At 36.3% G+C, this 14,629-nt stretch overlaps 2 protein-coding genes across 3 annotated transcripts in view; one reads left to right on the top strand and one right to left on the bottom strand.

Moving 5' to 3' along the window:
- LOC134527862 (vacuolar protein sorting-associated protein 53 homolog) overlaps positions 1 to 14,629 on the bottom strand; it is a 113,251-nt gene that overhangs the window by 13,516 nt on the left and 85,106 nt on the right. For both annotated transcript variants that reach the window (XM_063360841.1, XM_063360842.1), the window contains 3 exons: positions 11,404 to 11,482; positions 7,840 to 7,988; positions 607 to 762 (listed from right to left, as the gene is read on the bottom strand). In XM_063360841.1, coding sequence (XP_063216911.1) covers positions 607 to 762; positions 7,840 to 7,988; positions 11,404 to 11,482 — 384 coding nt within the window. The remainder of the gene's footprint in view (positions 1 to 606; positions 763 to 7,839; positions 7,989 to 11,403; positions 11,483 to 14,629) is intronic.
- LOC134527864 (piggyBac transposable element-derived protein 3-like) lies at positions 3,833 to 6,484 on the top strand. Its single transcript, XM_063360843.1, has 2 exons — positions 3,833 to 3,869; positions 4,270 to 6,484. Exons 1-2 carry the CDS (start codon positions 3,842 to 3,844, stop codon positions 5,970 to 5,972), a joined length of 1,731 nt encoding a protein of 576 aa, XP_063216913.1. The 5' UTR covers positions 3,833 to 3,841; the 3' UTR covers positions 5,973 to 6,484.

Raw genomic sequence — 14,629 nt, 5'->3', positions numbered from 1 at the left:
TAGGTATCTTTCCTTTTCGGAAGGCGTCTGCTGTTAAAACAAATTTATATTTAATTTAGAAAACTTGTGAATTTCGTGCCAGAAATGACTAAACAAAGACTTGGTGTGAAGAATGGTACATTTTGACATATAGGGGTAGGGATGAGTCAATTGGCCCAAAAAGTTTATTATGCCACCCCTATTAAAACCAGTGACGTAGCCAGGATTTGTGTATAGGGGGTGTTAAGAAGCATGGCCCCTCCGTATTAAAGCTGGGGGGTCCGGGGATCCTCCGCCGGGAAAATTACGATTTTAAGGTGTAAAATAGTGCTATTTTAGCAGTTTTCCATTCTTAAATTTAAATATTGTAATGGTAAAAATTTTATTAATTTTAATATGAAATTTGTTTGAGTGATGAATAAGAAATTAATTAAAGATTTGGAGCTAAGGGGGGAGGGGGGGGGAGTTGAACCCCTAACCCCCCCCCCCCCCGGCTTCACCCCTGATTACAACTCTATTTCCGAAAACCATGAAGGGTGTTAACAATTAAGTTTTACTGCAATTTGTTCTGCAAACAAACACAAGTTTGAAGCCAGCATGCAGGGAAGGAAGGGGAAGGGCTCTCACCTGGAGGGGGCCTTGCGGGCGACCTGGGAGCCGATGGTGGGCAGGTCCAGCAGCACAGTCTTCAGCATGTGCGTGTCCAACAGCAGCTGCTCCGCACCCACCGTGCTGATGGGCTTGCACTTGTAGATGTGGTTGATGAACTTGGGGATGAACGAGCTGCAACACCATCACACGGTGGTGGGGCAACGCACTCCCATAAATGCATCGTCTCACACCGCCAGCATGCGGCTCACCACAAGCACATGCCTGGCCTGTGCCGTCGTGAGTCGCCACATCTGCGGACCTTACTGTCGACAAGACTTAGCCCCACCGGTCACGGGTCGGACACAAGTCTTCCTTTAATTTGAAAATCCGATTTGATTTCCAATCAGCACCTCAAATCCACACCTCCAACTTGAATATCAAGAACTCCGGAGTGTACAATAAAATAATACCAGGGCAAAAACAAAAAAAAAAATAATAATAATATTTAACCTTTTTTCACATCTTAAAAATATAAATAGTTCCCACTTCTGTTACTTGTCCAAATGTTCCCTGCAGTGCTTAGCAAACATTCCGAGTGCACTGTACCGGGCAGCAAATTCAAAACATTAATCTGTGAGTTTCTGCAGGATAAATGCAGGCCAAGTAAAATACATAGGTATTATAGTAATTTAATTCCTAATTATTTTAAAACCCGGACTGAGTTCCGGAAACTACAGCTGAGTCACGCCAGTAGCTTCAGGTCAGTTCAGTTCGAAATTCACGAACATTGTACTCGACAGGATGAAAACCAACAAGTATTTTACTAAAAATACACTAACTACTAATACATTTGTTTGATAATACTGTACTTTGAAATATACATGTTTGTGATTAAACTAAAGACTAGGCCTATACATATTTAATTCTGCTACAAATTAATACACAGTAAGTGGTTTGTATCCCTTACACTTGATTAATGTTAGTAAAAATCATACAAGGATTAATAAATAGCACATAAATTTATGTTTATAATTAAAAACTAGTGATATCATCTTTCATTAGATACTAGCAAATACCAGCGGCTCTGCTCGGTCAATTTCAGGGTATTGCTGATACGTGATACTTTACCATAGTAAGAAACATATGTTGTTAAATTCAGTTGATTTTACTAAATAAATATACACAATAAAATGACAGGTAAATATAAGATTTAATTCATAATTAAACCATTTAAGAGTGACATTTTTAAAGTGTTAGTGTGTACATATGTTTAATTTTGAGTTTAGATTAAGTTCTCAATCTTATAGCTCTCATTTAAGTGTATTCAAGAATATATTTTACCGTAATAACATCATCCTAAATTCCCTTTAATTTTGAAGCAGCCATGGCACTTTTTCATTTTGTTTAGATTATGTCATTTTTTTACTCATATAATTGCATTTACTTTGGTCAAAGTTATCCTAAGAATACATAATTAAAGATTTTCACCTTAATATAGATACCTATATTATTTTAACAATTTTTTTAATAATCTACATAATTCTATAACATTCTGTAACATTATAAAATATTCTGTATCATTCTACAGAATTCTATAACCTTCTGGAACATACTCCAACATTCTCAAACGTTCAGGAACATTCTGGCCAGTCATGGCCACTCCAGCACTTGATTCCCAGCTGCTTCCCCAACTTCCCATAAGTTCATTGGTGCGATGCCCTCTTTTGACACTCATATTTTCGAGCCAAACCCCTGCATTTGCAAACCAGATGGAGGGCTACCATACCATATAACCCCAATGAGCTGCAGGAGTGTTTTGCGGAGATATAGCGGAACACACAGACAACCACACTTACATTTACTATATATACTGATTAAAAATTTCCTTGTGTTTTACTTAGGTTTCTCTGTCTTCCAGATTGTACCTGTCCGAAGGAACCCTGCCTTAAAAAAAAAAATAGCGGAATAAAATTGTGAAAATAATACTGGAATAAACTTTTTTCTTGGTTGTATTTACAAATTTTATTTCGGTTATTTGATAGTACGTATATGTGCAGATGTTGAAATGAAATCAAATATAGAAAAAGAACCAGATTATACATTATTCTTCAACATGAGTAAGTTTCTGCATGCATTATTTATTTTTACCTATTCTTTATTTTATTACATCTTAAAAATGACTTAACAAAAAAAAAACCAAGCCTAGACTCAAAGGAATAACTACGAAACTCAGCTCGCCTACACTCAACTAAAAAATTTGTAGACTTGTCCATCTATAAAATTTTCCTTCAATATTTTCCCTAAATTGAAAACTATGTGTTTGATGATTCAGACTGGACATGAAAAAGTTACAAAAATATCACAAATGCTGTTTCTCATTACTTCCTTAAAAAACAACTTTAGTCAAAAGGATTTTTGAAACGTGTATCTTGAGGTATGTCAAACATTAGTGTTTAATCTTCCAAATAGTTGCAAAATCATCACCGATCACTGATGCAACTGTTCGAGAAAAAATGAGTCTCTTGCATCCTTTCATGCATCCTTGTGGACTTCAAAAAGTTTGTGGTGATTATTTTTTTAAATAAAAAAAAATGTAATGATAGTCTTTTGCTTAGCCAGCTAGCTACTGACTACACCCTTTTAAGTTCATCTTTTACCGCCAAATAATTAACTTGAACAGATAAAAATTGAAAATGTCCTGAAAATTTAACGTGAAAATTTTGTAAATGCAATAAAATTCAAGCTAAATAAGTATTTCTTTGTTGATGCACCAGGTTGGATTAGCGTTTAAAGAATTTAGATATCCTTCCGTGGCTAGCTTCTCACGGAATGCATCCTTGAAGTTACAGGATGCCTTAGTTATGGATGTGCAGGTAAAGGACATATCATTAATATCCTGAAACAGCTCAATTTTTATGATTCTGTACACAGACTCTATTTTTAAGATTTTCTGTAAAACTAATAGTATTCTCAGTACTGGTGTAGACTTCTGCCATTATTTTTTCAGCACTCTTAAATTTGCCACAGTAGTATTTAACATATCAATATTTCCACTAAATGATTTAACATAAATACACTCCACTTAACCCTTTCGGTCACCATGTCCACTGGAATGGACACAACATATTTAAATTTATTATTGTTCTTTGGCAATGAATGATTGCCTGTGTTTGCATGTCATGTGTTCTCTATGGATTACTTTTTCACTCTTTTACGTCATCTTTGGCATTTTGCTTCTTCTTCTATGAACTATCTTGTTTTGATTACTGTCATGGCAGCCTCAACAACATCAAAGTCTGGTTAGTAATATTTTTATTTTTTCTATTATTCATTATGTTATATTTTTGAATGCTAATATTTTTTTCCCTGTTCTAGATTAATCAAAGTTATGATTTATATATTGTTAATAAAAGTTTATTGACAAATGTAGGAAATTATAAGGTATTAATTAATGTCCACTGGAATGGACATTGTTACTAGAAATAGGTTTGAAAATGTCATGCCCAATTTGTATATATTGTACATAGTTTATTTTTTATGCATTTTCAGTTATTTAAATGTGTGTTTATATCCAGAAATACAAACCTTTATGTACTGTGACACCACTTATACATTTACATGCTTGATTTATAGCCATGCAGTTTTTTTCCTGCCTATTTTTCACATTGTTAGCTGTAAATAATGGTTATGTTATTTCAGAACTGAGAAAAAAGCTGAGTACAGCTGGCCTTACAGTAGACGAGATTCTGTCAGCTCTAGAATGCAGTGACATATCAGAAATAGAGGACTTGTTGAGCGACGACGAGAATGAAAATAAGGAAATGTTTTTTCCGGCATCTCAGGCCTATCGCAGACGAGAAGGGGCAGCTTCTCCAGACCCTGTTGATGAAGACCAGGCTGCTGAGGAAGAAAAGGCTGCTGAGGAAGAACAGGCTGCTGAGGAAGAACAGGCTGCGGATGAAGAAATAAACAAAACTAATCATGCGATGCAGGAAGCTAATGCAACACATTCATCTCTAACACATGATAGGTTACCTTTCATTGCGAAGGAGAACATCAATTGGAAACCTAGAGGCGTTCTCTTTGTCACTCCCCCAATGAATTTTGATGCAAGCCACACATATGAAGAGTTGCTAACACCCTTAGAGTACTTTCTCCGCTATGTTACAGACGAAATGTTTGAAACTATGGCAATGTGTACTAATATCTATGCTCATCAAAGTAATTGTACAAATTTTCAGTGCTGTGATGCAGCAGAAATAAAAAAATTTGTTGGGCTCCACATTATGATGGGATGTTTAGGTCTTCCAAGAACAAGATTGTATTGGGATACAGCTATGGATATTCCATTATTCAGTACCATGATCATCAACAGATTCTTCAAGTTGCGCTCCAATTTACATTGTGTAGACAACTTAGAAAAGGAAGAGAGCAATACGGACCGTTTCTGGAAGATACGGCCACTTGTAAATACAATTCGTAAAAGATGTCTTGAACTTAAACTAGAACACCAGCTTGCTATTGATGAGAAAATGGCTCCTTTTAAAGGAAAACTAAATGTTCTGCAGTATGTCAGAGGAAAACCTAACCCATGGGGAGTGAAGATATTTGTGTTATCTGGCAGGAGTGGACTCTGTTATGATTTCTTACTGTATCAAGGATCAACCACAGAAATTGATACAGTGTTATCTTCTAAATTTGGCCTAGCAGCATCTGTTGTTTTGCATCTAACTCAAAGAATAGATACACTAAACCATCACTTATTCTTTGATAACTATTTTTCTTCCTACAATCTTCTGAACTGTCTGAAATCTAGAGGCATTTGGGCTGCATGTACCGCGAGAGTTAATAGGTTTGCAGCTCCCCCTCTAATGTGTGACTCTGAAATGAAGAAGAAAGAAAGAGGATACTCAGAAGAAGTGCTAAGTGAAGATGGCGTTGTGATGACCAAATGGCTCGACAGTAAAACAGTACTCATGGCTTCTAACTTTGTTGGGAAGGGAGATATGGATAAAGTACGCAGATGGGATAAAAAGAATGCAACATATGTTTACATACCTAGACCTGAAGTTATCAGACTCTATAATAATTCAATGGGGGGTGTTGATAAACTTGATTTCTTAATTAGCCTCTACAGAATCAGCACTCGTTGCAAGAAATGGACCATGAAGTTGATTTTCCATTTCATTGATCTAGCTATTACAAATGCCTGGCTTGAGTATGTCACATCTGCAAAACAGAACCATGTACCTGCCAAAGAAATAATGGACTTGTTGCATTTTAGGCTCAGAGTATCGGAAGCGCTAGTGAAATGTGGAACCAAAAAAACTGTTGTAAAAGGGGAAGACCCAGCAGCAGTTCGCCCTTTGAGCAAGCTCCAGAGATCAAAAAGAAGCGCATGAGAGAATCACGACCAATCCCAGAAGTTCAACATGATCAATGTGGCCATTTTCCTGAATATTCAACAAAAAAAATAAGCAGGTCGCTGCAAGAAGATTGGGTGCATGAAAAAAACATTTTGGAAGTGTTCCAAATGTGACGTGTCCCTGTGCTTACAGAAAGAACGTAACTGTTTCATGTTGTTCCATCAGTAATATTCTATATATGTGTTTTACTTCTTCAAGAAATACTCAATTGGTATTGCAATTTATAACAATTGTATGTTTTTGTAACTTTTTAGTTTAGGACCTTAAATCAGAAAATGGGACTTACTGTAATAATGTCCATCCCAATGGACAATACATAATCTATTAGAGTAATTTTGGCCATCATGATGGACATGCTGTAATGGACAAATTATTATTGTGGTATTTTCTGTAAAAATATATATTATATCTTATTACTTTACTATTAAAAAAAATACCCTCAAAATTTTTTTTATGTCTTTTTGTAAAATACTGACCGAAAGGGTTAAAATGCTAAGCATTAATTTTATTTTGGATCAGGGGTGTAGTATGTTTTTTTAACACTTTTTAATGAAAAATTGTGCATGGCTTATTCTGGTAAATGCTATATCACAAATGTTGATGAGTTTGCCTTCAGATATAGGATGATGTCAATAGTGTAATCAGCACACCGTCAGTAAACCCCAAACTACATGCACCTTAGAATCAAATACATTTGGCGTATTAAGACACCTTTAATAGAGAACAGATAATATGGTAAATAAAGATAAACATATAATACCGAAATACAAGGCAAAACATGAAAACACGAAATGCATTTAATTAAACGATCTAAATCTGTCTATAAACATCACTAGGAAATTCCAAAGGAAAATGGTCTTCCAACATTACATATTAATGGTATTGTAATACTGTATTTACCTGAATATAATGCAATGATTTTTACCAAAATTGTGGAAAATAAAAGTGGGGGTCCTATTATAATCACAAACTTGTATCTTGCGATAGAGAACAGCTTAGTTGAAAAACTATATGCTCTGCCTGTAAACTGCATCACATATACCACTATAGTCCTGGGCTTCCTGAGTCACTGAACAGGCACTGGGAGTGCAGGGTGAGGGAGGGAGTGCCTTCCCCTTCTTTTCACGGTGGCTGCTGGCTGCCTCTTCTCCTCCCAAATGACTGAACTACAGCCATAAAACCCTATTTTTTCTAACTACGGCTTGATGTTTCAAAAGAAACTATGTAAATCACTCTTCAGACGAAAGTGACACAAAAAAGGGTGTAGTAAATATGGAATACATATAAAAATTTTAATAATTTTCAAGGGCTATGCACTTAAATTACAAGTTCCAATCCATAGCGTCTTTTTTATAAACTCATTATCAAAATGTTTCGGGTCACATTTAATTCAGACGCATTATTTTTGGGTAAGTACGTTATTATGACAGTGTCAAAAAGTAAATTTCAATTTCAAACAATTTCAGCATCAGAAAGAAATTATATCCACACAAATGGTCACATATATTTTTGTTTGACTAGGCAACTGTAAAAAAATTAATGTAAGTTAATGATCTTGTTTTGAATCATAAATGTGTTGTGTGCTACAATGAGCATGTGTATACAATGTGATAAGTTATACATGTGTACAACATTCATAAAGATAAAAACTCTGGGAACATATTTTTAAAAATTCTTAAATTTTTAACAAAATAACTGGTTAAAATGTACAACCCTATCACAATTTGGCTCTAGCCACTGACTGTACGGCGATCACCATCATCTGATCTCAAAAATGCAGGAGAAAGGCCTGTCCTATGCTACCTGCTAGCTCGTGCAAGCCAGAGGTGTGGGAGGCACTCACTTGGCGAACTTGACGCAGAACTGGGTGAAGTACTTGCGCGACGACGCGAGGTTGTCACGTATGCTCGGCACGGTCTGCTTGAGGTGCGATGTGACGGCAGTGACGTAGCCGCTCTGGTCGCCCACCGTGTCGATGTTCTGCCAGGAGATCTGTGACACAGTAACTCACAGATAGTTTACCCTCTACTTCAGTCAACTCACAACTTTACAACATAATTATAACTATCATACCAAGTGACTTTCATACCTAACACACATGTTACTTTTAGTAATTTTGTCAAATATTTAACAATATCACCACTATGTTCTGAAAACTCCAAACAGGTAGCCTATTTTAAATTACACATTACACATTTTTGAACATGTTTTTGCAATTAAATATTACATCCAAACTGACTATTTTATTTTTCATTTATTACAACTCACAATAATTGACTTGAAGTATAACCAAACACAATTTTGCTACTACTGAGTTTGCAGTGAGGTATAACTTGATATAAAAAACTGAGAAAAATGGTTTACCATTATTTTTAAACTTTGTCAATTTGTTTAACTAATTATTACCTATAGTTCAATTAGCTTTCAAGAGTTTCATAAATGACACTTAAAAAAAACACTTGGACACTATGGTGTCTAGTTTATTTCAAATAAAGTTTAAAGAGCAGCGAAATGTTGCTGTACAAATAGAATTTAGCCTTGCTAACCGAAACTTTATAGTAAACTCCCGGTATACCGCGCCCCGATAGATCGCGGAATCGGGTATATCGCGGGTCAAACCATGTCCCCCAATCAGAAATTAATAATAATAATAATAATAACAACAACAGTAGAACCTCGTTAATTCGTGATGGTCGGGACCGAGATAATCACGGATTACCGAATTTCACGGACTAGCGATTAAAAGCCCGGAAGGTCTTGTCAAGCTTCTGAGACACCGGCGTGCAGCTGGGTTAAGGCCAAGGTCATGTGACGTAACATCTACCGAGGCTTACTGCGCCTTGGTAGCAGATGGATAAAAAATAGTAAACTCTCCATTATTCGTGTTAATTGGGACCCGCCGATGCCCGGATAATTAAAATCCTGTAAAAAAAAAGTAATAAACACGGATAATCCGTTCACGGTAAGGGCCGTCTTCGAATTAGTCTCGGCTTAAAAAAATACGGCACTGCCTAGCCATTAGTTCACGGTCATTTACAACAGCCGAAGAGAGAAAGATAAGATTGTGCTGAACTTGCACACATAAATTTTGGGTAGCCCCCCCCCCCCCCCCCCCCTTATCAAAACTTCGTCCAGCCGAATGCCAGCCAGACACGTCACTCGCCAGGCGCCTGCCGTGCATTGGCGGGTGGAAACAAACAAAGGGAGACGGGAAGCAGAAGTCAGGACATCCCCCTCAAGTTTAAAGAGTGACAAATGTGACAGCTGAAAGGGGGGCGACACAAAGAGTCGGTACAAACTTCGTTGCAGAGTTTGGCGGCCCATGCGAAGGCTTGCAGTGTTTGCCGGCCGCCGGCCCGCGTGACGTTAATTTTAGGCGCTGACAATATTTACTTCTCTTTTTTTTTTCTGCACTTTTAAATCGTCCCGGATTATCCGATTCCCGAATTAGCGCGTCACGGATTAACGAGGTTCTACTGTAATAATAATGCAATAAATGGTTGACAGCCGATTAGGATAATTTTGCGTTGTCACTAACAAACTAAGCAACGGGCAGAAAAAAGCCTAGGCGTAGAAAATGTCCGCAGTGAAATTCTAAACAAGATATCTCCGTAAATAATTCCTCTATCTTGTAGTGTTTTCAAATTATGGTCCAATCCAGCCCAGTGTTATTTTCTGAAACACTAGTTCTTAACATTTTTTTTAACCCACAAATAAAGCATCGGCAGGGGACCCGATAAAGCCCACCGTCCAGCGACATTATCCAGCGTGACTCGGCTGGGGATTGATTTTGGATAGGTTTGGTTGACGGCAAGCGCTGGGAGGGGAGAGGCGAGCCGAGAATATGCGACCAAGACACCCGGGTAGACGGGAGGAGTGGACTATAAGCGCCAGAGATGAGAGGGGCGATTAAGCCGAAAGGGGGGAAGTCTGGTGACCTTGAGTAGTTCACTCATTTCCGTCGGCACACTTCTCGTGGTCACGTGTGTTGACAAGCGGAGACATATAAATGTTTTGTTATAACTTGAACCTACATACGTAATATTATTCGTTGTATTATACACGTTCATCTTTTTACTTTGGTATAATGTTTTAACATTAAATAGTAAAGTAAATCAGCTAGCGTATTTTTAATCTTTGCCGAGGAATTCCCAGTGGTCCAATACTTACGTGAACCATACTGTACCACTTTTGCCGTGAGGTAGTAAACAAGCCCCGGAAATGTTTATGTGTAGCGGCCTCCCGACCTTTAACCAGAGGCTGGGGAATATAACACTTGCCGATCCGAGCCACACACACTCAGCAACTCGACACAGCGTTTGATGGAATAAGTAAAGACAACGTTTAACAGACTTTTTAATACGGCGCCACTTATTGCGCTAGAATTATTTTGGCGCAATTTTTGTATCCCACATGTGACCATTTATAATTTAATGTAAGCATGGATAACAAAGATTAGCCACTTTACACGATAGACGATTCTTTATTTTATATTGTACGAATGCTAGAATCGTTTTTCACGTATCTGCTGCATACTTCTGCAAAAGACACGCTATCTGTAAGTACGTAAATCTAGAATTTTTATTTTGTCAATCAAACTCGGTACTTTGCGATTCATATTCGGTTTGAAGTATTACTATGGCCTTTCTATTTAGAAGACTTTGACCACAGAATCGTGTGTAACCGCACACACTGCCCTTACTTTGTTACGGACACTCAGACGAAGCAGATACTGTGGCTGACACCACGAGACTGGCAGCAGCTTGTGTGCCGCACGTGTGTATGGCGGCGTGTGGCGCGCTCGTAGGCCGTGCGACAAACTGTGCGCGGCATGCGGAAAAAAAAATCAACATTTAATATTTATCTTTAAAATTTATTATTTTTATTTTTTCACCCGCGTTTAGTGAAAACTGCGGATGCAAAGTCCGCACAAAGGCGGGCCGTCTATACTGTGCGTGCTTGCCGACCTATTAGAACACAGGCGGTGTTTTATGACTTTTGACCTTGGTCACATCGAAACATCGCGGTTATGCAACAACGCGGGTAAAAGTTATGTCCCCCGACAACCGCGTTAAATAGGGAGTGTACTGTACGTGAATGTTCTTAATTCTGTTTTATTCTGAACGGTAATATACTAAAGCAAAATACCACATATATTCGACTAAGAATTTATTCGCACTCAATTCAAAAATGTTACTATTCGACTCAGAAATATTTGACCACCAAAATAAACTATTCACACACCCCTAAAAAGCATAAATTAATATTGTAACATCATGTATGTTAAATACTGTACAATAAGAACAAAACCTTTAACACTAAAATGTTCAATTTTAAAAAAATGAAACTGACCTAAATCCAAACCATAAATGTTATCTACAGCATTAGCTAAGGATAAGAAACCCACCTTGTTCATGGCCAGCAACGCCGGCTCGCATGCCGCCTCCAGGTCCTGCACCAACAGCTGGATGCAGTTCGAGATCACGCTGCAGAGAGAGGCAGACATTGCAACCAATCAGTCACAGCCACGTTGGCGAACCACACCAGCGGTTCAGCTCCCATGCCTCAATCTGGGTTTGGGCACTTGCTCAGGTCGACGTTCATGGACTGGCGTGACTACAATGACTGTTGCATCTGTAAACTGTTTATTAGTGATCAGCCAATCTCCAATGATCTTGAATCTGAATAGCTAAGATTACTTTGAATCTGCTCCTTGCATTTGAATCTCTGTCTCCAAGGTAAAAAAAAAAAAAAAAAAAAAAAAAAAAAAAAAAAAAAAAAAAAAAAAAAAATGGTTGTCTGTAAAGTTGGTTTACGGACGATAGTTTAACGTGACGTCATAACAAAACATTGATGAAATGATTGATCCAGAAGAAAATGAAATATCCAATTCGGCCCGAGACTGAGCCGTAATAGGTTTTTACAACCAAACCATTTAGGCATTAAAAATATTATATTCTTTGAGGAAGTAATTTTTTTTTTAATTTTTCTATCTTTTGTATAATAAAATCTACCTCTGCATACTTTTAAGAATAAAATTGAATCATTTTTATTGAATTATCACTATTTTGTATGGATAAAAAAAGGAGTGACATTTTTGTGTTGTCATCATTTGTGGTTTTTTTTTTTTTTTTTTTTCATTCTCTTAGAACATTTTTCTTTGTTTTTCTTTGTTTGTTGACCATATTCCTGTTTCGGAATATTTTGTGGTGTTCATATCCTTGTTGACAACAGCAATTGTTTGCTTAATTTTGTGTGTTTTTTGTCTTTTTTGGGTATTTTTATTTATTTATTAGTTTTTCTTCAACAGAAAAAGTTCTTAGCAATGGCGTATGTCCAAAAACTTACATCAAGTCATGCACTCCCATTGCACAAATCTTTTAAAGATAACATTTATAATCTTCACATGAACTAAGGAACATTACAGATGAATACTGAATGTTTCAGTTGCAGTTTTTTGTTTAACTTACTCTCATCAATGTATGAAGTAGGGGTGCACGAGTAGCATATTTTAATTCTGAGTCGAGTCGTGCAAAAAATACAGTACATATTTCAAAGTCACTTTATGGTTTGGAATTTTCCTTGTACGGTTAAGTAACAGTAAATAGTGGCACAAAAGTAAACACAGTACATAGTATCTCATGATGGTTTTTGATTCAACTATCATAGAGCTAACTGCATAATAGTTTAAAATCCCTACATAAAGTATTAAGATTTACACAAAAATGTGTAAGCAACTAGTACCTGTTAGTAAAAAAAAATAGAATGAACTGTGTCAAATTATATTATGTAGCACAAGGTAAATAAAATACATTTGTCTAGTTGCTTTGCAGTTAAAGACTATATATTTTGGATATTAATTTGGAACATTAAAATGAAAATAAATTTTCACCCAGATATTTATTGCTATTTTAAATATTCAAGTTCATCATAAAGGCTGTATGTACAATTTATGCTCGGTGGGTGCAGTAGCAGTGCTACATTTAATTTGCCCAATTATATATCAGGCTATTTACGGTAACTATGGTGCAACTGTGGTAGTCATTGTGTTTCTGTAATAACTATGGTACTTCTACAGTAACTGCATTTATTTTTGATAACTATTATGTTTGTGTGGTAACTATGGTGCTTCATCCGTGTTTATTCGTCACTATTGTTCATTTGTCTTCACTTCACGTACACCATTATTATTTTCAGTTAGGCTGATGGTAATAGACGTGTATTTCATACGTTTATTTCTTTTCAATGATGCACAGTATAAATACTATTTATGTGGAAAAGGATATTTGAAGCCCATTTTAAGAAACAGTTGTTACTGCAGCAAAACTGCTACAAATTTTTAAGTATGGTGTTACATAGAAGTTATAATTTCTATGTTTGTAGTATAGGTTAACATAAACAAAATAATAATGATGATGCACTAAATGACCACAAAAACATTCAAACAAAAATTTATAATCATAAATGCATAAGAGATTATATTAAAATATATACAAAAATATATATAAAATCAATACTCATCACTAGCATATTCAATACTTAATCATGAATACTGTTAATAATAATGAAATGGTGGGAGAATACAAGTATCTCATGCTAAAGTACTTAAAAACAAATACTCTTATAATCAGTTCTATGTCAACTAATCACATTTTCTACTAAACTGTGTTGTACTAGCTTCAAAAATACTAGGTAAATAATCCTAGATTACTCCATGTTTGTATTAGTGATGTTTCATGAGTGTTTCATTATTTCCCTGGTTAACAAATCAAATTTTTTGAGCTTTAAAATTAGGCTTCAGTCGAGTATTTAAAACTCAACTCGACTGGAAGTTTCGAGTACTCATGCACCCCTAGTAGGAAGTATTGTTTTATGTACAGATTTTAAGTATTTAATTTTTATTGGTGATAAAAATGAAAACCACTATTTTTAAAAACCATTTTATTTTCTTATAACACCATCTCACATTGGGTCTAGCTATGTAAAACAGCTTAAAAAATATATTATTCTTGCCCTGTGATGTCACTAAAAATTAAAATTACAGCTAAAAAAAAAACAACCTTTTGGCACAGCCTAAAGGCATAGGTAGATTACAAAGTACCTTTTCCTTCTGGAAATGTTCTGGTAACTTCTGTAAACATCTGGACAATTTTAAGAACTTAATGTACATGACATCCTATATGTTCTACAATATACCAAATTGAACGATAAAACCTTTTTCTCATATTCCATGGAGTAAAAATGTTCAAAATGTTTTGAACTCACATTCAGCATTGAACAGCTTACATCAAATTTCATTTTAGGCTTACTAATGTAACTATGATTTTTTTTTTCTCTTTCAAACACTATTTTTGATCCCTTGCACTAATACGTCGTTGTATAAAAATTTTGTTTGCAACAAGTTGACGTCGACTGGGGCTGCGCCTTCCTTAAGCCCGATGTGCATCACGTCTCGCCCGGTCCCTCTCCTCCCACCATCTCCCTGTTTCAAACCGCCCGCCGAGTGAGTGTGTGTGTGTGCATGCGTGCATGTTTGTCCACCCTGCAAGAGGCGATTGGAGTCTGTGCCACGCACCCCTATAATAATACTGAGGGCTACTCGGCTGTGGATCCCGACAGTCTCTGATGGAACT

Source organism: Bacillus rossius, chromosome 1 (genome assembly GCF_032445375.1).
Source record: "Bacillus rossius redtenbacheri isolate Brsri chromosome 1, Brsri_v3, whole genome shotgun sequence".
NCBI lineage: Eukaryota > Metazoa > Arthropoda > Insecta > Phasmatodea > Bacillidae > Bacillus > Bacillus rossius.
The sequence above is the reverse complement of the archived record's forward strand: the minus strand, read 5'-3'. Positions and strand labels throughout refer to the sequence as shown.

Coding starts and splice junctions, on each gene's coding strand:
- LOC134527864 (XM_063360843.1), top strand. CDS start 3,842: ATGGCAGCCTCAACAACATCAAAGTCTG. Junction 3,870..4,269: donor CTCAACAACATCAAAGTCTG/GTTAGTAATATT, acceptor ATGTTATTTCAG/AACTGAGAAAAAAGCTGAGT.